General features: G+C 39.7%; 1 protein-coding gene across 2 annotated transcripts in view; it reads right to left on the bottom strand.

The window, feature by feature from the left end:
• The window catches only part of PLCB3 (phospholipase C beta 3), a 2,354,563-nt gene that overhangs the window by 119,689 nt on the left and 2,212,541 nt on the right, over positions 1 to 22,333 (bottom strand). For both annotated transcript variants that reach the window (XM_044075790.1, XM_044075791.1), the window contains exon 28: positions 14,677 to 14,836. In XM_044075790.1, the coding sequence (XP_043931725.1) occupies positions 14,677 to 14,836 (160 nt within the window). The remainder of the gene's footprint in view (positions 1 to 14,676; positions 14,837 to 22,333) is intronic.

Genomic DNA, 22,333 nt, shown 5'->3' on the forward strand with positions numbered 1-22,333 from the left:
GCATCTATTGCAGTACCCACATGTAAAATCTTGCTAGAGGTACAAGACCTATGGAAGAGGCCACAGACCCAATAAGCTGTAAAACTAGCCTGACTAAAGGGGAAGGAACAGAAAGAATATATGAAGCCTGTCTCTGCAGAGTGTTTAACCTAGTCTGTGAGTAAGCTTGTGACTTATGCCATTGTACCCAGATGAGCACCAATGAATTTCCAGGGCTTAAAATACAAAAGATGCCACAGCAACCTTGGTCAGACAGTGAAAATACCTAAACGCAAGTTTAATATTAACAAAAGATCAAGCGTTTTCGCCACAAGCCTCTTGTGGCTTCATCAGAGACAACACATAAAGAATTACAATAACCTGCCTTAAATACTTTATAGGCAGGAAATGACATATTTAATTGGACCATTTTAAAATTTAAATTTTATGGACTTTAAAACATTTAAAAACCAGCTTAAACACATATAAGGGTTATCCAAATTAAAATTAACATTCAACATTAACATTAAAAATGTTTCCCTAAATCTACTATTGATTGCACCGTATAAACACATATCAAGGGAATGAAATAATTCCCTTAGTATAAGTAATGGGCATGTGTATGTTTACACAATAATACACCATACATATCACCATAAACTATTTGAAAACAAAAAGAGGGCCACTTTTGTATGTATTGCTATCCTACGGTAAGACGAAAGAGTGTATATGCAATTATAACACTAAGTATTTTTTTCTATGTACATGAATGTTACATGAAGGTAAAACCAGCTTACTTATTAAAAAGACTACATAAATTATAATAAGAAAAATAATATTTAAATATAAAAATAATATAAAATATAGCTTATAGCAAGTACAAATTGAGACATCATATACCAAATTGCAGAGACAAGTCTGCCAAGGCACATGGACTTAATTATCTCAAATAGCTTCTCAACTTAAGGACAGCAGAGATATTACAGTTTTCATTAAGCCCTGGCACTCTAAAGGCATCTAGTTTAAGTTGCCATTCTAACTCTAAGTTTTCTAGTAACAGTGAGTAAGGACCTCCTCTAACAGAAGTTGGTATATGATCAATGGCCATAAATTCAAAACTGTGGCCAGGAAAAGAACAACTTTCTCTATGGATTCCCAAGTTATTTGGGATATAATATGCAAAAATTGGCATTTTATAGCAAATGACACTTTTTTAGTTGGAAAACTAGGACCTAGACCTAGGGTAACGTATAGGAGAGGAAACAACCTTAAAGAGTTAACACAGAGGAATTTCAATAATAGTAATTTTAGTAGGCAAAATGGTATGGCTATATGTGGATTTTGTAACTGGTGTAAACTGGTTAAGACAGGAAATAGTTTTACTATCAAAAATAAGAGATACCAGATATTCCATAAGATGAATTGTGAAATGAAATCTGTGGTTTACATCGCGCTTTGTAAATGTTGCAGTGGATTTTATATAGGGAAGACGGACCGAAGAGTCCGTGACCGCATTTACGAGCACGATTATGCAATGAGAAAGAGCAATTGCCAAAATGCTTTGGCTAAACATGTTCTCTCTCTTTTCCTGGCCACAGTTTTGAATTTATGGCTATTGATCATATACCAACTTCTGTTAGAGGAGGTCCTTACTCACTGTTACTAGAAAACTTAGAGTTAGAATGGCAACTTAAACTAGATGCCTTTAGAGTGCCAGGGCTTAATGAAAACTGTAATATCTCTGCTGTCCTTAAGTTGAGAAGCTATTTGAGATAATTAAGTCCATGTGCCTTGGCAGACTTGTCTCTGCAATTTGGTATATGATGTCTCAATTTGTTCTTGCTATAAGCTATATTTTATATTATTTTTATATTTAAATATTATATTTTTATAATTTATGTAATTTTTTAATAAGTAAGCCGGTTTACTTGATGAAACATTTATGTACATAGAAAAAAATACTTAGTGTTATAATTGCATATACACTCTTTCGTCTTACCATAGGATAGCAATACATACAAAAGTGGCCCTCTTTTTGTTTTCAAATAGTTTATGGTGATATGTATGGTGTATTATTGTGTAAACACACACATGTCCATTACTTATACTAAGGGAATTATTTTATTCCCTTGATATGTGTTTATACGGTGCAATCAATAGTAGATTTAGGGAAACATTTTTAATGTTAATGTTGAATGTTAATTTTAATTTGGATAACCCTTATATGTGTTTAAGCTGGTTTTTAAATGTTTTAAAGTCCATAAAATTTAAATTTTAAAATGGTCCAATTAAATATGTCATTTCCTGCCTATAAAGTATTTAAGGCAGGTTATTGTAATTCCTTATGTGTTATCTCTGATGAAGCCACAAGAGGCTTGTGGCGAAAACGCTTGATCTTTTGTTAATATTAAACTTGCGTTCAGGTATTTTCACTGTCTGACCAAGGTTGCTGTGGCATCTTTTGTATTTTATCAGTTTTAATTTTGGTTCGTTTTTGTTGGTTTGTACTATGGCCACTGGCAGTCCTGATGGTTTAAACAGTCCTACTTTATTTGGAACAGGAGTTCCAGAAGCTAAGGATAGCTTCATTGATTTACCAGCCTTATTTGTCTCCCTGAATCTCAAACTCGACTTGTTGAATGCCCGTATTGACGCATTGGATCATAATGGTCACAAAGGGCTACATTCTTCTTTCACTACTACAGCGGACTGTTCGCCCACCATTCCTAGTACGGATGTACAGATTCCAGTAGGGCAAAATGCCAAAATAGGGCAGAGGACAGATGCACTTAATGGAGGGGATTCTTTACAGTTATCCAGTAACGGAACTCAAGGATCCAACCTTGTTGTTACTGGTGCCTCGCACATTTCTGCCGGTTCACTTACTTCCGGTGTGAACACTGAGACACAGACACCGGCAGGTCAGCGTTCTGCCGTTGAGCAAGGTACCAACAGAAAAATTAATGTGAATCCTTTACAACGGCGCATTAATGGACATGGGTCCCGAATGGAGGGTGTTCTTCATTCAACTAATTTAATACGATGTCCCGAAGGTGCAGACGCCAACCGTAGTGGCGGCCGGTTACCTGCAGGAGTAAACGGATCGACTAACAGCAAACCCTGAAATGGATGGCTTGCCACCACTTACAGAATGGATTGAAAATGTTGATTTATTTTCCTTCAGTACTAACAATACAGGTACTTTTTGCACTTCTAGGAATGAGACAAATGAAGCTTCCATTGCTGATAAATTAAAAGTGTTAGATACTAAACTTTTAAAATTAAAGAAAATGCAATTGGAGGCTGCCTATTTTGAACAGTGTTTGGCAGAAAATCTCATTCCCAAAGGACTTCGTAATAACTTTTCTCCTTCGGGCCTTTTAGTTGATGATGAATTTTTTGGTGATTTGAAAGCTCTTTTTCAAGAGCAGGGTGCACAATTGTTACAACTTATTGTGAAACACTATGTCAAACATATTGCAATGCTCACTGTTAATATCAATGGGCTGGATAATGAAATTAAAGCTGACATAGACTTTGTCAGGTATAAATATGATTACCAGCGAGTATTGAATAGTATAGATGCCTTATTGTTGAAGTTGAAGTCAAATAAAACCAAAAAACTGGTAAGGGATAGAATAGCTTACTCTAAAAAAACAGCGTATCCCAAATTGGAAATGTTAGTTAAAAATGATGTCCCTAACGGACAGGATGCTAACAATTCCACTCGACACCCAGAAGTATGGGTCATTAATGAAGATGATGAGGGCAAAGAAGAGGGTGACTGGGCAGTTGTAGACGGTCCCAGACATAGTAATAGGCTTAAAAATAGGGCAAACAAGATGAACAATAATACTCATTCATCTTTCTCAAACAATACCAACAATAACAATAATTTTTTAGGACCTCGCAACAACCGCAATTGGCAAAACAAGAACAGGAATCGCCAATAATAGAAATAGATGCTGGTTCTCAATTTCTCCCTTCACCTAGTGTTCCTATTATTTTGACAAATAAAAAAGGTGATTTTAAGATTTATAATTATTCTGATTTTGTCCCTGATGAGGAATTAATTGAATTGTTAGCTCTAGGTAACTCTTTTGTTCCTAATAGAAATAGTAAGATTTCTGAGATTATTATCGATCTCAAAAGCTTCGTTCGTAAGCTAAACTTACAAGTTCTGTTTGATAGTGAACCATGTCAAGCTGACCTTTTACTTAAATTGTCGAGTGTGTTTAATCCACCACTCCACTCTATGTTACAGATTTTTGAAACTGTATGTGAAGTCGACTTTAGGACCCAACTCCCCTCGAGAGTTAATAGAAGAGATTTTGGTCCTTATAAACTGAATACCACAAAGGAACAAATGGAAGCTTTAAATCACCTTTGTCGACAAGCTGTTAGGTTTATTAACCCAGACAAAGGAGGGGGCTTGGTGATATTCAGCGAAGAACAATATAAAGAAAAAATGGCCTTTGTCTTGCAATCTGAAGCTTACTCCCCAGTTTCTATTAATGAAGTAAATGGGACCTATCAAAGAATCAGGGGGTTTTTGAGGGACTTATACTTAGTGGCCAAAATAGACATAGATACCTACCGATTTATTGACATCACATTTCCTAAAATTCCAGTGATGTTTGGTGTCCCTAAGATCCATAAAAACTTGGAGGACCCTCCTATGAGGGCTCTAGTTGATGGTAGGTCTTCCATGACACACCCCAGCTCACGGCTCATAGATACTATTCTATCCAAATACCTACAGTTCATAGCAGGGTTATGTAAAGACTCCTGGTCTTTCTTAAAGCAAATTAATGAGATACCCTTCAATAGTATGGATAACTTTCTTACTATTGATGTGGTAGATTTGTACACCTCGATACCACATTTGGAGGCTGTTGAGTGGATTGGGTTACTCATGGAGGAATTTGGAGCCGCTAATAGTGAGATTCAGTTAGTAACAGAACTTTTAGATATAGTTCTGACATCTAATTACTTCCTCTTCGATAAAGACTACTTCTTGCAGAAATGAGGGGTAGCTATGGGCTCGCCCTGTGGGGCGAGCGTTGCAAACTTCTTTGTAGGATACTGGGAAAAACAATTCTTAAGGAATAGGTCGGACTTGATGCAACATGTCCGATTCTACACCAGATTTTTGGATTATATTTTCATCCTTTTTCATGGTGATTCCTCTGAAGCTGACTCATTTGTAACTTCGCTAAATTCTACTACTGACATCCTTAAATTTACTTCAAAGTTCTCCCCCTCTGAGATAGACTATTTGGATGTTAAACTTGTTAAAGACAACAATAAGGAAGAGTTCCTGTCTAGTATCTTTAGGAAGTCGACATACTGCAACTCTTTTCTTCATTTTTCCAGCTCACACCCGTTTAAACAAAAACGGTCTATTGTAAAGGGACAACTTGTGCGAGCAGGAAGAATGTGTAGTACCTTGAATGATTTCCATCTTGAGTGCGAATTCCTAAAAGACATGTTTTCAAGTAGGGGTTACCCTGTACCCCTCTTGGAGGAACTTATAGATGAAGTTTCTAATAAAAGAACTACTGGATTTTATCAACCCTTATTGTGTGAAAAAGAAGTAATCCAAAGGAGGGTAGATACCTACAACCCTAGTTCTTACGCAGATGGTAGAGGTACACAGGTCTTTGCTGATTCATCCCATGGCGAGTGTAATTTTAGACTAAATTTTATTACAACTTTCTCTATGGATTCCCAAGTTATTTGGGATATAATATGCAAAAATTGGCATTTTATAGCAAATGACACTTTTTTAGTTGGAAAACTAGGACCTAGACCTAGGGTAACGTATAGGAGAGGAAACAACCTTAAAGAGTTAACACAGAGGAATTTCAATAATAGTAATTTTAGTAGGCAAAATGGTATGGCTATATGTGGATTTTGTAACTGGTGTAAACTGGTTAAGACAGGAAATAGTTTTACTATCAAAAATAAGAGATACCAGATATTCCATAAGATGAATTGTGAAACGAAATCTGTGGTTTACATCGCGCTTTGTAAATGTTGTAGTGGATTTTATATAGGGAAGACGGACCGTAGAGTCCGTGACCGCATTTACGAGCACGATTATGCAATAAGAAAGAGTAATTGCCAAAATGCTTTGGCTAAACATGTTCTCTCTTTTCCTGGCCACAGTTTTGAATTTATGGCTATTGATCATATACCAACTTCTGTTAGAGGAGGTCCTTATTCACTGTTACTAGAAAACTTAGAGTTAGAATGGCAACTTAAACTAGATGCCTTTAGAGTGCCAGGGCTTAATGAAAACTGTAATATCTCTGCTGTCCTTAAGTTGAGAAGCTATTTGAGATAATTAAGTCCATGTGCCTTGGCAGACTTGTCTCTGCAATTTGGTATATGATGTCTCAATTTGTACTTGCTATAAGCTATATTTTATATTATTTTTATATTTAAATATTATTTTTCTTATTATAATTTATGTAGTCTTTTTAATAAGTAAGCTGGTTTTACCTTCATGTAACATTCATGTACATAGAAAAAAATACTTAGTGTTATAATTGCATATACACTCTTTCGTCTTACCATAGGATAGCAATACATACAAAAGTGGCCCTCTTTTTGTTTTCAAATAGTTTATGGTGATATGTATGGTGTATTATTGTGTAAACACACACATGTCCATTACTTATACTAAGGGAATTATTTTATTCCCTTGATATGTGTTTATACGGTGCAATCAATAGTAGATTTAGGGAAACATTTTTAATGTTAATGTTGAATGTTAATTTTAATTTGGATAACTCTTATATGTGTTTAAGCTGTTTTTTAAATGTTTTAAAGTCCATAAAATTTAAATTTTAAAATGGTCCAATTAAATATGTCATTTCCTGCCTATAAAGTATTTAAGGCAGGTTATTGTAATTCTTTATGTGTTATCTCTGATGAAGCCACAAGAGGCTTGTGGTGAAAACGCTTGATCTTTTGTTAATATTAAACTTGCGTTCAGGTATTTTCACTGTCTGACCAAGGTTGCTGTGGCATCTTTTGTATTTTATCAGTTTTAACTTTGGTTCAATTTCCAGGGCTTGACTGGGGGAGAGCTGAAACATGGTTCAATTCACTGTGATGCCCAGTTGAAGACACAGATGGAGCAAGTAGTCCCTAACCTGGCTTTGTACGAACAGAGAGGAGCCAGTTGTCAAGATAATGAAACACCCAGAATCCTAACAATTTCAAGTGAGCTACAACCACTGCCCTATACTTAATGAACACCCTGGGGGCTGTGATGACACCAGGCAGCAGAGCCCTGAACTGGTAGTGATTAACTCCCAGCCGGAAGCATAGATATCTCCTTGAGCTCCTGTCTGTATTGATGCGATAGTACACTTCCCGGAAACATATAGAGCACATCAAATTGTTCTTGTGCAAGAGTGGCAGGTTGAACTGAATCATGATCATCTGGAACTGCAAGTGTTTGACATACTGATTCAGTGCCAAGATCCCAAATTGGTCATTGGTCTTGCCCCCCCCCCATTTTTTTTTGGCAGTAAAAAGTATTTTGAATACGTTCCTTACTGCTCTGGGCGGACCATTTGCATGACTCTCTCTGCCATCGGCTTTTCTATTTCTACAGGTGCCGCTTTCCCCTGACTCGTTGGAACATTGCAAATCTTTTTGATATGGTGGGGAGGTGGAAGGGAAAATAGTAAGCAACAACATCTGGAAATTAAACTCAGCAGCCTGGTATCTCTGCTGATGGTTGTCCAGGCTTCTGGGTACAGAGGATAGAGAAAATTGTCCCTGCAACTGCCTCCAAAGTGTATCAGTTGGGCAACCTCTCAGGGCTGCTGAAAGGGCTTCTCAGAGAAAGGATTCCTGAAGCCCTGATGTTGCAGGCCTCATCTGCCAAGAGGATATCATCAACCAACAGATTTTCTCTCTGCCACATAGAGATCTGTCCCCATAGCGTCCAGGGAAGAACCTTGCATTTTGCAGAACCACATCTTTCTACCTCCTCTCTGGTTCCATAAAAAATTTCTTCTCACGGTAGAAAAATGTATCCCATCGGCAGACGTCTTCCCATTTGGTTCACTCCTGGAGAGATTTTCCTTTACATTAAGGCCAAACAAGGTAGATCCATCAAAAGGAGCATATGAAGCCTTGAACAGCACCACAAACTCACAAAGGTACATCCCGGTGTGCTTTCTTACAGCAATTCCTGAACTTGTGGCTCTCAAAGCTCCCTCTGAGGCATAAGAAATCAATCTCATGGAAACATCTGATAGGGACTGGAGGATGGCCAGTTGCGCAGAAACCTTTTTTCAACCACCTTTCTGTCTCAAAAGTTTAGTATTTCACCAAAGTAGACATCCTTTAGGGGGTGGATCTGGGGGACCCCTTCCCTGCATCAAAGTCAGTGTCTTCTGTCAAAGACTCCTGTGAGGAATCTAAGTGCCTCCTTTTGCACATACGTTTTTGAGGAGGCTGACCTCTGGGAAGCTCCAGGGAGAGCTCAGAAGTCTGAGCAGAACCCTGGATGAGGGCTGTCTCTAGGACTGACTGTCTGGCTTTCCAGATAGGATAGGATGGGATGAAAAGAAATGGGATCCAAAGTAAAGAGCTGTGGAAGTGGTGGACCCAAAGGCAGCAAGGATGTGTTGTCCACAGAGGTGGAAAAAGCTCTCTCCACTACTTCAAAAGGCAGAGGTCATGGGAACCCAGAATCGACCTGGAAACAGTCAAAACCACCTGCCCAAGATGGTTCTCAACATCCTGCCTCAGTCTAGAGGTTGGAGCTAAACTGTCCAGTGCTGAAGCTCTGAAGGGACAGCTCCGAGAGCAACAGAGACGACCCCAAACCCCCAGATCTGACACCGATGCTATGTCTCTGGGATCCTTCAAGCAACAACAGGGTCAGAGTCACCTAGATCAGAGAAGGTGTTAGAATCAGTGAGGGCCAAGCATTAGGATCCAACACAGTCAAACTCAGGATTCTCGCGTCTGAAGACTCTGAAACCAGTGAATGGATGATGACCTGGGAGACAAAGCTGTTGAGGGTGGTCTGGACATCTTTTGAGATGACTCCTGCAAGAAGGGTGACTAATGATCCACAAAAAATAGACAAGATGTCTTCGAATAAGGTTCATTTCATTTCGCTACTTCACAGAATCTAGTCAATCCCTAGCCAACAATCTGAATAACACCAACCCTACCCCACAGAAATAAACCCCAATACCTCCCCTCATAGTTCTACTAACTTCTTCAAACTAAACCCAGTCCCCATTTATTACATCAAAAAACTACTTAAACTAAAAACATCTACTTTATCTGCTGATAACCTCCCAGCAGATTATCTAAAAATTGCATCTGAAGCCATCTGCTACCCAATAACCATACTTATAAATAGATCCATTATAGAGGCATATGTCCCCACTATTTGGAAAATCTCACACATCCTGCCTCTGCACAAAGGTGGTAGCTCCCGTGAGCTCACTAAATATCACCCCATTGTCATCCTCTCCCCCCTGTCTAAAATCCTAGAAAGAGTAGTACACTCCCAACTCATAGAATATCTACTTTCTCACAACCTCCTATCTCATACCAAACATGGTTTCCACCCTGCACATGTAGTCCTACTATCCTTCACAAACATAGTTAATCAGCGCAGAAACCACTCCAAATTTGTATAAGCCATTTTCCTGGACCTGTCAAAGGCCTTCGACATGGTCAATCACACTAAACGCATTAATGTCCTCTCCTCCCACAACCTCAGCAACACAGCCATAGCATGGTTCCAAAGTTACTTAACAGATCATCAACAAACCGTTCATTGGCAAGAGTCCCTCTCTCCCCTACTACCAGTTACCCTAAGGGTAACACAAGGCTCCATCCTTGGACTCCTTCTTTTCTCTATTTACCAATCACCTCCACACTGCCACTTCCCATGCCAATACCATTCAATATGCTGATGACTCCACTCTGATCTGCTTCTACTCAATGTTCTTCAATTGATCACCTAAGACTCCTTCCAATCAACTGAAACAAGGTTAACAAACTCACAACTTATTTTAAATCGCAACAAAACTAAACTTATGCTTTTCTACTCCACTAGAAATCCTCCTCCTTCCACAACCTTCAAGATCTTCTCTAAGAACAAAACCATAATCACTCCTACCCCCCTATACCAAACTGCTAGATGTTACAATTGATATTAACCTGAAATATGACCTCCACATAGACCAATCCATCAAAAAAAGTTTACAAGAAATTTGGCCTCCTACATCGGAATAAACAAATTCTGACTAGTAATACAAAAGTCACAACTGCTAGAACATACCTACTATCAACACTCCTATATGTATCCCCGATTCTTACAAACCTCTGTAAAACTGACCTTGCCAAACTTGAAACCTGCTATAACAAAATCTCCAAATTTGCCACTAATGCTTCCTAGAAACCCCATCAGTGTGTTACACTCAAGCAACTTGACTGGCTAGAACTCCTTTTACTTCAATTTAATCAACTAACCTTAGCGCATAAAAACCTCTACCACCCAGAAAAGATCCCAGGCCTTAAAGACATTATCCAACCATACTATGCATCTAGATCCCTTCGCTCAAAAAATAAACCTCCTCCAAGTCACCAAGCAAAAAACTCAGCAGGTGAGGCCCTCTTCGCTAACTATATTTCCAAGCTTTGGAACTCTCTGCCCAACCCACTAATGATCACTTCCACATCTAAACAATTTAAAAACCCACCTGGCAAACTCCTGGCTCTGCGCCTGTCACAGTCCAGGCTAGACCCCAGCAAACCACCCTTCCAACCCTCCTCCGCTACTATACTAGTCCACCTACCCTCCTTCACTACTATACTAGACCACCCCTTAAATAGCATACCCATGCAATAAATGACTTGTACATCCTTATATCAAACTTTTTTCTATCATTGTTCTATTGTATTGATCATTCTTGTATCCCTCTGTTTCAAACCTATATGCACTGAAGTTAATTGCAAACCCTCACGATGTATTACATGTTTTTTTACTTTAATTACCATTGTCTAACTCCTGTGAAACCACTACTATTGTAAATATTCTTGCTATAATTCCTTTTTGTTTATCTCCTGTAAAACTATTAATGTTCTATACTATATTATGTATTGTATGACATTGGAGCTTTTCTCCCCGGGCCTCCACTGAAAACGGACATGTGTCCAGCTGGATCTTCCCATTTAACACATGTAAAATAAAATATATAAATAAATAAAATTTCTGGAAGTTAAGCTGTATTCATAGCCCAAGTAAAAAGCTTAATGGATTAAGGGCAAAACAGAACAATAGAGACAAAGAATCACCCAAGAGTATCTCACTTTGGGATTTTTATCCCTAGGATAATAATTTGCCTTATATTATGACTCAGTTGAAAGAAGTCTGCCACAGTTTCACAGTCATCGCAGAGTGTATTTTAAATTTTTTTAAACATATTTGTCCCAATAAGGCAATCTTTTATACTGTAATAAGACATCACTTGTAATTTACAGTGACCAGCAAAGCATACAAAAACTGGAAGAGATAAGTACAGATCACTATCAAGGAAGTACCACAAATGGGGTCACCAGTCTTCAAGGGAGCAGAACACAAAAAATAATTCTCTTGTAAGGACACTAGCCAAAAGACCAAACAAAAACATATGGTTTGCATTCAAGAGCACTGTCTTCTATGGAGCCAGATAACATACCAGACTGCTTATTGGGCCATCCTGAAACAGGACCCATCACACCACCTACTAAGGCTATTCAATGTCAGCCTCCAAACAAGCTTTGTGCTGAACATATGAAGGACAGCAATGTAATCCCATTGCAAAAAGGAGGGATGTCAACAGACCCAGGAAATTAGAGACCCATAAGTCTGACCAGCCTTACCTGTAAGGTCATGTAAAGGATCATTATGGAGTTAAAAATAAGGACATAGGTAACCTACAAATTCTTGACCCAAGCAAATTTAGATTTGTCAAGGGAAGATCCTTGATATTTAACCTTACTGACTTATTTTGAGAAGGGTACTGAAGAAATGGATGAGAACAAAATCAGTACATAAGGCATAGCTAGACCTTGCAAACTCATTTGATAGCAATCCACACTCAGGAATCATGGATAAACTATCTTGGCTAAATGTTACTGCCAATGTAATTTTTAGGATAGCAAATTAGCTTACAAATAAAATTCAGAAAATTAGGGTGGGCTGCACTTCCACATCCAAACGATCTGACATTAGTAGTGGTGTACCCCAGGGTTCAGTACTTGGGCCACATACCTGTCATTTTCTTCTTGGAGATAAGGGTTTACGGCTGACCAAGTTTGAAGATGACTGTAAACTTGGTGCCACAGTAAACTCCCTACAGGACACCAAGATCCTCCATAAGTGCCCTTCTCTTATCAATAGCTGGTATCAAAACCAAAAACTAAAACTAAATGGCAAGGAATGCATAATAGTACCCTATCTCAAGCAAGAAGTGCACTAGATGTGTATTCTGCAAATGTATGTTGAGAAATAATAGATTTGTCCATCCTATAACTTCAACATTTTTTATATAAAACAATATGCAGATTGTGAATCTGAAATTTAATCAAATGCAATTATTGTGCAACATTCTATGCTGAAAAAATTGAATCATAGGCTAAAGGACTGCATATCTGACTACCTCTCTGATAGATGCAGAAAGGTGGACACTAATACATTATTGAAACATATTAATAACACAGCTTGCTCACATTCCTTCAATTTTATGGTATTACATGTAATTTTGTCAAACAGAAGGGGCGGTGATTTACGAACTAAAACAGAATGCACTGGATATGAATTAAAAGCGTATCAGCTTCCTGGTTTAAATGAACTGATACGTATTAAACCTGCTTTAAAGAATATGAGATGAGTTTTAGTAATGTAATTGATGTATTTTCTGTATGAAATATAGATGAAATATTTTTGTTACAACAATAACCGAACATTAACTGATTTAATATTTTAATCGATGAATCTGCAATGTTCTATCATGTGATATGTAAGGTATTTTAGAGGAGGAAATAATACTATCTATTTTTATATTACCTGATGAAGCTTTGATGAAAGCTGTTGTAGCTAGTGATTAGCTGACCTCTCAAAGTGTTTTACTATATTAGCCTCCGTCTTACTACAGCTGGCATTTTTGTTAGGGCAAGCAAGAAGTTCCTTGTATCTATCACAAGGATAACACATCCCAGACAACTGATCCAGAAGTCAGGGCCCTGGGAATCTACATAGACAATGAACTGTCCTTTGCTCAACAGGTATCCAGAACATTCTAAGTGGACTTCAGATAATGATGTGTCAAAGGCATTGATCATGTCTGGCAACATCATCCAGACACCCTGCTGTATTAGAAGAATGACTTTCTGGACAGTCCTCAATGTGGAAACTGACCCAGCAGATGAGCTTGCTGAAGCTACTAATGCCAACACAATGGGCAATTTTGCCTGTTTTACCCTAAAGGTATTTGGAAGAGGTTAGAGAGCTCCACATTAGGTAAAAGGGGAAAAAAGGAGACACTGGAAAGAAAACAAGAACATTTTCAGACAAGAATTTATCTACAGATGTTATGGAAAAAATAAATGTACTTGAATAATTATAAACAGATTAAGAAAGATGTAGGGATATTTAGATTAATATAGGACAATTCTGTATCAAGCCTTCACATCAGGAAAGATGACCTGGATGTCAAAATAATAAGATATTTTGTTGTTTACTGATATGCTCTCAGTCAATAAAGTATCTTGATAGATGCCCTAGAAAATACAAATGTCTGAAAAAGTAGTACTGTAGTATCAAAAAAGAGTGATGTTATGCTGCAGAACAAAGTTTACTGAATGAACAGACCAACTTCTTATGTTTAATGCCTTTTGTAAATATTGTGGTTCCCTACTGAAATGTCAGCACACAACTCCGAGCGATGACACATCAAAAAAGCCTGAAAATGTAGAACTAACTATCAAACATCACTCTTCTCATTAAAACTTATTTCTTGCAAGGAACAATCGCCCTCCCCCCCCCCCCCTCAAAACTTGTATACCAACTCTGAGATTGCCATATCTTGGAGAAAAGGGAATATTCTGATGTACTAAGCAGTGCTGAAAGATTTAGCTTTGCATATCTTGCCCTGTGGGTGGCAGGGCTTGAAGCTCTGGTAAATGTGATAGCTTTTAACTTTATGATCTTCGGCCTGGCTCAGGTATGACATCTGTGGGAATACTTAGGAAATAGGTTGACATGAAATGGAAACTTCTAACATATTAGGACTGAAATGTGAACTGTATGAGTGGCAGAAAAAGAGAGAAAACTGAAGGCGGAAGTGCCTTCTCAGCTTGCTACGGGATGTCATAAGCAGAACAACATCCAACAATGCATGGAAGCTAGAGAAATTTCAGAACTTTGTAGAGCCTGGGACATTATAAGAAGAAATATCAGCAATTACTAACCGTAGAAATCCTTAAATGCCAGATGAAAAACTTTTATGGGCTCACATTTGCTTGCTACACTCTCCTCCAAGAATAAATGTCTCTTGTATCTAAAGCAGCAGAAATACGTGACATTACAAAGGTCCTTACATTCCACACAAAATGATATCTGAAAATGAGCAGCTAGCTGTCACAGCCATCACATACACCTACCTGCCTCAAGTGCTCCTGCTTTTTGCTTTTCTCCACTCGATGTTGGATCTCCCGCAGGTCTAGCAGCTCCCGCATCTGCCATTCTGACAGCTCCACTTTCTTCTGCTTTACTTCTTCTTCAAAAGCATCCAACTCCTTCGTCAATTCACCAGGTGATGAGCTAGTGTAATAAAAGAAAAGATGGTGGCGTCAGTTTATCAGGTTACAGTCACTCTCATTCAGCTTAATTCTAAAACTACTACTTTTCCACATTTTCTTTTTCTCTCTCTCTCTGTTTAAGCATGCAAATCATGTACTATTTCATAAGTGCAGATTTCAGTGTGCAAGTATCATCCCCATATGGGAATCACTCTATATTGATAAAAGAAAATAATTCAAAATTGCATCTGGATCCAAAGATCCTTACATGATGTCCTCAACTCATCAAAAAGTGTGCTGTCTACAGACCCTTATCCTTCACTAAACTTTCAGTCACCCATCATTTCAACAAATGGTGGGTGTCAAAAACATCTGTTTTATCTTCCTTTTCTTTCAGGATTTGCTCTTTCTGATTTAAACAGCACAGTTCGCATTAGCCAATTCAAATGAATCCCTATATTTAAAGATTATTTAGTGGAATAAATCAGAGCATATGAAGGATGCAGCTAGGTTTAGAGTTAAGTTCTCTTTGTAAATTACAAACATTTCACATAGATCAATTTTCTCACCATCCCACCCAAAACTACAGTGCATATTATCAGGACAGTAAATCACATACTTTCTGTAACAGTAAATCATTAGAGACATCAGTAGCAGTACATCATTTATTTATTTTATTTGCAGTTTGGTAACCAGGCTAGTCTACGGACCTTTTTAAGCCATGACTTAGGTAACGTGCAGAGCACATGCAACAGAAATTACTTTATGTTTCTCAGAACTTTTTAGCTCTTCCTTTTTTTTCCTGCAAGGACCAAACCTGGACTTATTCCTGTAAAGCTACTGAAGCAGTCAATGTGAGCTTGCTAAACTGGTGTCATACATAGTCCACCAGAGAGCATAGTTGTAGAGGCACCCCCCTCCCCCCCAAAAAAAAAAACTTACGAGCCTAAGTAGCAATAAAAAAATATCAACAGTTACAGAGTTGTACAAGACTGACAAACACAGATTCATTCATTTTTTCCACCTAGCAGTTTGCGGCTAAGGCAGTTGCACTTTTAATCTCCTTTCCTCATGGCCTTCAAGCAAATCATACATTAAAACAAGCAATTTATAAACAGTTAGTTTGCCACAATCACAACTGGCAATGGATTCATAAGATGTAACCTTGCTAGAAGCATAGATGATAATGGATTTAGGAAGAAAAGACATTAACATCATTTCACCCAATGTCCAGAAAAGGACTTCTACTACAAAATAGCTAAATATGTTAAAAAACTGATTCATGCAATTTCCACAACATCAACTTATCAGGATCCCAAGCATCTAGTAGGTTGTTTTACTATTGGTGAGTGCTACTGTTTTCATGTTCCACTTTAAAGCCTTCTAAATTCTGGAGGGCAATGTTAAGCGGTGGCCTATAATAATTTAGTTGTAAACGGGATATAAGTGGATATTAAGTATTGGGGGGATATGAACAATTGGTCAGATTTTCTAAAGTCCTTGGTCCTATGTAAATAGAAAAATAACTGTCTATAAATGCCCAATTGATGAAGCTTATACTTTTGCCTTGTTGCCATGACTGGGGAAGAAAACAGGAAATTCTATGGATTGATTCAAATTGTAGTCAGAAAGTACAGTTGTGTACACTTACCATAACTGTAGATGTTTGAGTGTATTCACTGTTGCAGTCATCACATTTGGGTTATCTGCTTGCAGTAGCCCTCAGTCGGCCTGATTATCAAAGTCTTGGGTCCTGCATCAGTTGCTGTCTCATCTTCCATGACGTCAGGTAATCAGGGGTATAAAGCATGCAGCCGATGCCATTACATCAGTTTTTCTTGCCACAGATGTCAGGTGACCCCATGGTGGGAAGCAAATATATATATACACAGTTACACCTCCAACAAAAAAGCAAATACACCAAAAAGCTTTAAGCATTGTAAACAAGAATAGAGGTATAGCCAATAGAAGTCAGGGGGCTGGAGGGAGGGTAACTAGGACTGCAACAGTGAATACACTCGAACATCTACATTTATGGTAAGTGTACACAACTGTACTATGTTCTTCATGTTTCACTGTTGCAGTCATCACACTTTGGTAGATTCCCAAAGCTAAGGATGGGAGGAGGAAATTAGATAGCATTAGGACCAGCTATAAGGCCCTGCAAGACTGCAGTGGCAAAGCCAGCTCTGGATTTAGAGAAAATTGGCAAGTGGTAATGCTTGGTGAAGGTATATACAGAACTCCAGGTAGCAGCATCTACGATGTCCCTGGTAGGGACACAAATGAGAAAGGTTGTAGAGGTAGATGCAGCCCTGGTGTAATGTGGTCCTATCCCCTGTGGGGTAGGGTTTTCCATGGTGTTTATAGCAGAAATGAATGCAATGGCTTAAACATTTAGGAATGGTTTGCTTTTAAATGGCCTTCTACCCCTGTAGCAAATGCAACCAGCAGCTGCACCAGATTTCCTGAGAGGTTTAGTCCTGTCCAAGTAAAATCTAAGTTGTCTGTGCACATCTAAGGAGTGCGGTATTCATTCCCCTTTGTTCTATGGATTAGAAAAGAAGGTCGGCAAATGAATGGACTGATTAAGGGCCACACTGGATACCACCTTGGGCATGAAGGAGAGATTGGTCCTGAGGGACACCCTGTCCGCATGAAAGATAATGAAAGGTTCCACTGCCATGAGGGCCTGTAATTCAGACACCCTTCTTTCCTGAAGTGATGAATAAAAGGAAGTCTGTTTTTCAAGAAAGGAATTTCAACTCTGCATTTCCCCTGGCTCAAAAGGACATAGAGTGAGTTTTTCCAATACAAAGTTAAGGTCCCAGGCTGGAGTAGGGGCTCTCCTGGGTGGTCTTAAATTTTTGGCCCCTCTGAGGAACTGCTTCAGCAGTGGATGAGAGAAGAGGGGTGGTTCTGTGTTGTAATGAGCTGAAATGGCTGAGGCATGAATTTTGATGGAGGAAAAGGAAAGGTCTTTGTGAAGCATCTCAGTTAAGTATTGAAGAATCTGAGGTAAATTGGGCACTGCTGTGGCCATCCCCTGAGTTTGGTTCCAGGAACAGAATCTTTTCCATTTATCAGCATATAATTTTCTAGTACTAGGCTTCCTTGCCTCCAGAATGACATCCAACACTTGCTTACTGAGGGATGGTAGCAGAGAGATCAGGTAATTAGCCAGGCTACCAAGTTCAGGGTTTGAAGCTGTGGGTGCAAAATCTGGCCTTCCTGCTGGGACGGCAGGGGTCTGAGACAGGTGCAAAGGTGCCAGCAGTGACACTGCACAAAAGTGGGTACCAGTGTTGGCGTGGCCATTCTGGTGCAATCAGTATCGTTCTTGGTTTGTTCCGTTTGATCTTTAGTAGAACCTTGGAGAGGAGAGGCAGAGGGGGAGAGGCGTAAACTGATAGTTTTTTCCAGGTGAAGGAGAAGTCATCCACTTTCCAAGCTTGTTTGTGGAGAATTTGTCAAATTGGTAGTTCTGGGGGGAGGCAAACAGGTCTATCTGGGCTCCCCCATTTGTTTCTCAACATGTTGAATATCTTTGGTTCCAGTTTCCACTCGTGTGGGTCCATGAGATTTCTGCTTAGTTCGTCTGCCAGTGTATTTAGCTTTCCTTGCAGGAATTGAGCCTGTAGATGCACTTGGTAGCTCAAGTATGTGTTCCACAGAGCCATGGCTAGTCTGCAGAGAGGGTATGAGTGGGTTCCCCCCTGCTTGTTTATGTACCACATAACAGTGGTGTTGTCCATCTTTATCATTAATTGTCCTGGAAGACTGTTGTCATTGAAGGTTGTTAGAGCATTCTGTACAGCTAACATTTCTTTTTGATTGATAAGCAGGTGCATTTGACTTGGGTTCCATTTGCCCTGAATGCACTTCCCTGCCAAGTGAACCCCCCATGCATAGTCTGATGCTTCTGCTGTTAGGGTTTGAGCAGCAGGGGGTAGAGTGAATGGCAGCCCCTTGTTTAGGTGGCATGCCTCTGCCCACCAAAGGAACTCTATCTGTAGACGAGGTATGATATGAATCATTGCTTCTAGATTCTGAGAATGTTGACACCATAGGCTTTTTAGATACCATTGTAGTTTCCTCATATGCAGTCTTGCATATGGAATTAGGAGAATGCAGGAGGCCATGAACCCTAGGGCTTGCAGTATTTTCCTTGCAGATAGCTGGGTCTTTGTGGCCAGTAGTTTGAAGTAGGCTGTCAAATGAACTTGTTTCTCTGGTGTGAGGAAAGCCATCTGGAAAGTTGTGTTCAAGCTTGCTCCCAGGAATACAATTTGTTGGCAGGGTACTAGATGTGATTTCTTTTTGTTTATGGTGTACCCCAGAGAAGTTAGCAATTTCTGTGCAAATGCCAGATGATTCAATAGTATGTCCTGGCTTTCTGCCTGAATTAGGCAATCATCCAGGTATGGCTATACTTGAATATTTCTTTGCCTGAAAAATGCAATGACTGGAACTAGGCACTTTGTGAATACCCTGGGTGCAGTAGATAAGCCAAAGGGCAGTGCAGAGAACTGACAGTGCATGTAGCCTGCTTTGAAGCGTAGGTATCTTCTGCAAGATTCCCTTATTGGGATATGCAGGTAGGCTTCCTTTAAATCCAGTGTTGCCAACCAGGCATCCTTGCCTAGCATAGGAAGCAGCTGGTGAAGAGTTAGCATCTTGAATTTTGGGATCACCAAAAATGTGTTTAGGATAGAGGTCCAGGATAGGATGCCAGGAGTTGTCTTTTCTGGGCACCAGGAAAAGTCTTGAGTAGAAACCTTAAACCTTGTTCCCTTTCCTCTTCTGGGGCAGGTTTAATAGCCCTGATACTTAGAGAGAGAGAGAACTTGTTTTTGATCCTCTGCCCACCGATTTGGGGGTAGACCTGGCCAACCATTTTGGGTTGGTAAGGAATGGAAGTGGAATCTGTATCCTTGGGAAACTATATTTAAAACCCATTTGTCCTGGGTAACGAGTTCCCAATTTTTTACCTGCACGGCAATCTTTCCCCCTAAAGGAACAGTCAGTTGGTGCAGTGCTTGGAAGATTTAAAGTTAAGTCATTGAGACAGTTTATCACAGGGGGGAGTCTTACCACTCATTGCTTTGAATGTGGGAGCTCCTCACTGCTTAGTTCTGTGAATACCTTGGGACTGAACCCTGAGTGTTCTGCTGGTTCTGGGTTTGGACTGAAGGTCTGGAAGAGGCAGGAAAGGACCAATTTTTAGAGGGCCAATGCTTACTAAATCTGGGAGGCTGTACTTGCAGGTAATCTTTAACAGTGCATAGATTTAGCTTTTTCCTCCACCTTTTTAAGTACTTCTGCTGCTGTGTTGCCAAACAGACAGTCTTGGTTTAAGGCAGCATCCAGCAATTTAGCTTTAACATGATCTGGCAAAGATTGCTCCTTAAGCCAAGCATGCCTTCTAAGTACAGACCCAGTGACAGCAGCCCTAAAAGATGCCTCTAAAGAATCAAAACCACATTGCAAAGTATGTTTTCCAACTTGTTCAGCAGAATGCATTAAATCCTGTAAATCTTTATTTTCAGCACAGTCAGGAATCAACATAATTTTCTGTTTAAGCAATCCAATAATATGCTGCTGATACTTTAAAATATGAAACTGGCAGTTTAAGGCCCTAATGGCCTAGGTTGCAGAAGTGTATACCTTCTTACCCAATCTATCCAGCGCCCTGGAATCTCTATCAGAGGGGGTAGGATTTTTGGCAGTAGTAGCCTTAATGCCCTTGGGTCCCTGTGAAATGGTCTAAGGATCCACAGTAGGATTTTTAAAAAAGGAACTTGTGAGAGTCAGGAACCCTGTAATATCCATCAGGTTTTCTGGGAGCAGGAGGTAGAGAGTCAGGGGCCAAGCTAGATTCCGAAAAGCCATCAACAACAATGTCCAGTACAGAGGGGGGTAGCTAAAGGCCTGTGTTAGGGCAGGAGTAAGAAATCCCTAAGCCTCTTTTTACAGTCAGAGTAATCTTGGCTTTCCCAGCGAAAATGATCCCTAAGAGTATGCAAGGTTTCACCAAAAGAAAAATCCTCTGGAGGGGAAGCAGAGGGAATAGAGTCCTCTGCATCAGAATCCTCATAGGTAGACAAGGGTAAATCCTGGTCATCAGAGGAAACAAAAATTTCAGAATCCTGATCATAAGAATCATGAGTAAACTCAGTCCTAGGTCTCTTAGAGGGGGAAGGTTGGCTTCCCCTGATTAAAGTAATAAGGTCTTCAGCCATTCTTATTTGTTTTTAGGCATAGAGGACTGACTGTGTGGTCTGGGCATCAGTTTTCTAGGCATGGATAGAGTTTTAGGCCTTGAAGAAGAAGATGGTGTCGGTTTAATATGCAAGTCAGTAGGCCTGAATACACCCTCAGAAGCTGGTGCCTTGCACAGCAGCTCCGGACCCATCCAAGGTAGAGACATCCGCAGATTACACAGTTGAAGCATCTCGCAGCATATCGGACTCCGAATGGATCTCAGCAGAGGCCTGCGAATCTGAAGTAGCGGGTATCAGGGGCTGCGAAAGCACCTCACTGCGAATTGGCGACTAGCTTAGGAGAAGCGTCGTCGGCAGCTTTGGCCCTAAGCGGTCTGTCTGTCTTTACCTTTGCATTTTTTCGTAATGTTGGTAGTCGGGTGGCTTACCCAAGCCATATCTGGGTAATTGAACACAGTACCAAAATATTTAGAAGTGTAAATATACCGATGACGAATAGTTTGTTGTTTAAATAATGCACAAAACCAACAGTGAGGTAACGTCGTGGTCAAGGCCTAGGGTAAGGGATACAGTACGAATGAAAATCTTTATGAGGTATTTGCTTTCCACAAGAAATACAATTACTGACTTTTACTGACATCGGTTAAGAGCAAGGAAATGTTTCCCCAACAGGGTACTTAGCTTAGTTTAAGACTTTGGTTCTGAAACTCAAAAATGATAATTTCAGGAGTCAGCCGACCAGCACTTGCGAACTGCTTCTGCTTCAGGCACCGCATGGCAAGAAAGACTGATGTAATGGTGTTGGCTGCATGCTTTATACCCCTGACTACCTGACGTCATGGAAGACGAGACAGCAACCGACACAGGACCCAAGACTTTGATAATCAGGCCGACTGAGGGCTACTGCAAGCAGATAACCCAAAAGTGATGACTGCAACAGTGAAACACGAAGAACATCATACCTTGGGTAAGAAGGAGGTGTTGGTTCTGAGAGAAACCCAATCTTTAGGGAAAATCAAATATGGGGGACGAATAGATAAGGCCTGCTATTCTGAAACCCTTCTAGCTCAGGTAGTTGCAACCAAGAAAAGGGTCTTCCAAGTCAGAAATTTGAGCCAACAAGAAGAAGATGGTTCAAAAGGAGAAAGAATCAGAGCGTCAAACTAAATTTAGGTCCTGGGGGGAGAGGTTCTCTTATTGGAGCTCTTAAGAGGGTAGTACCTCTTAGGAATGCCTTGCATAATCTATGGGACATGATATTGGACCCCATTTCTCCCATATGGAAATTAGAAATG

This window comes from Protopterus annectens, chromosome 6.part1, assembly GCF_019279795.1.
Source record: "Protopterus annectens isolate FY-2018-M chromosome 6.part1, PAN1.0, whole genome shotgun sequence".
NCBI lineage: Eukaryota > Metazoa > Chordata > Ceratodontiformes > Protopteridae > Protopterus > Protopterus annectens.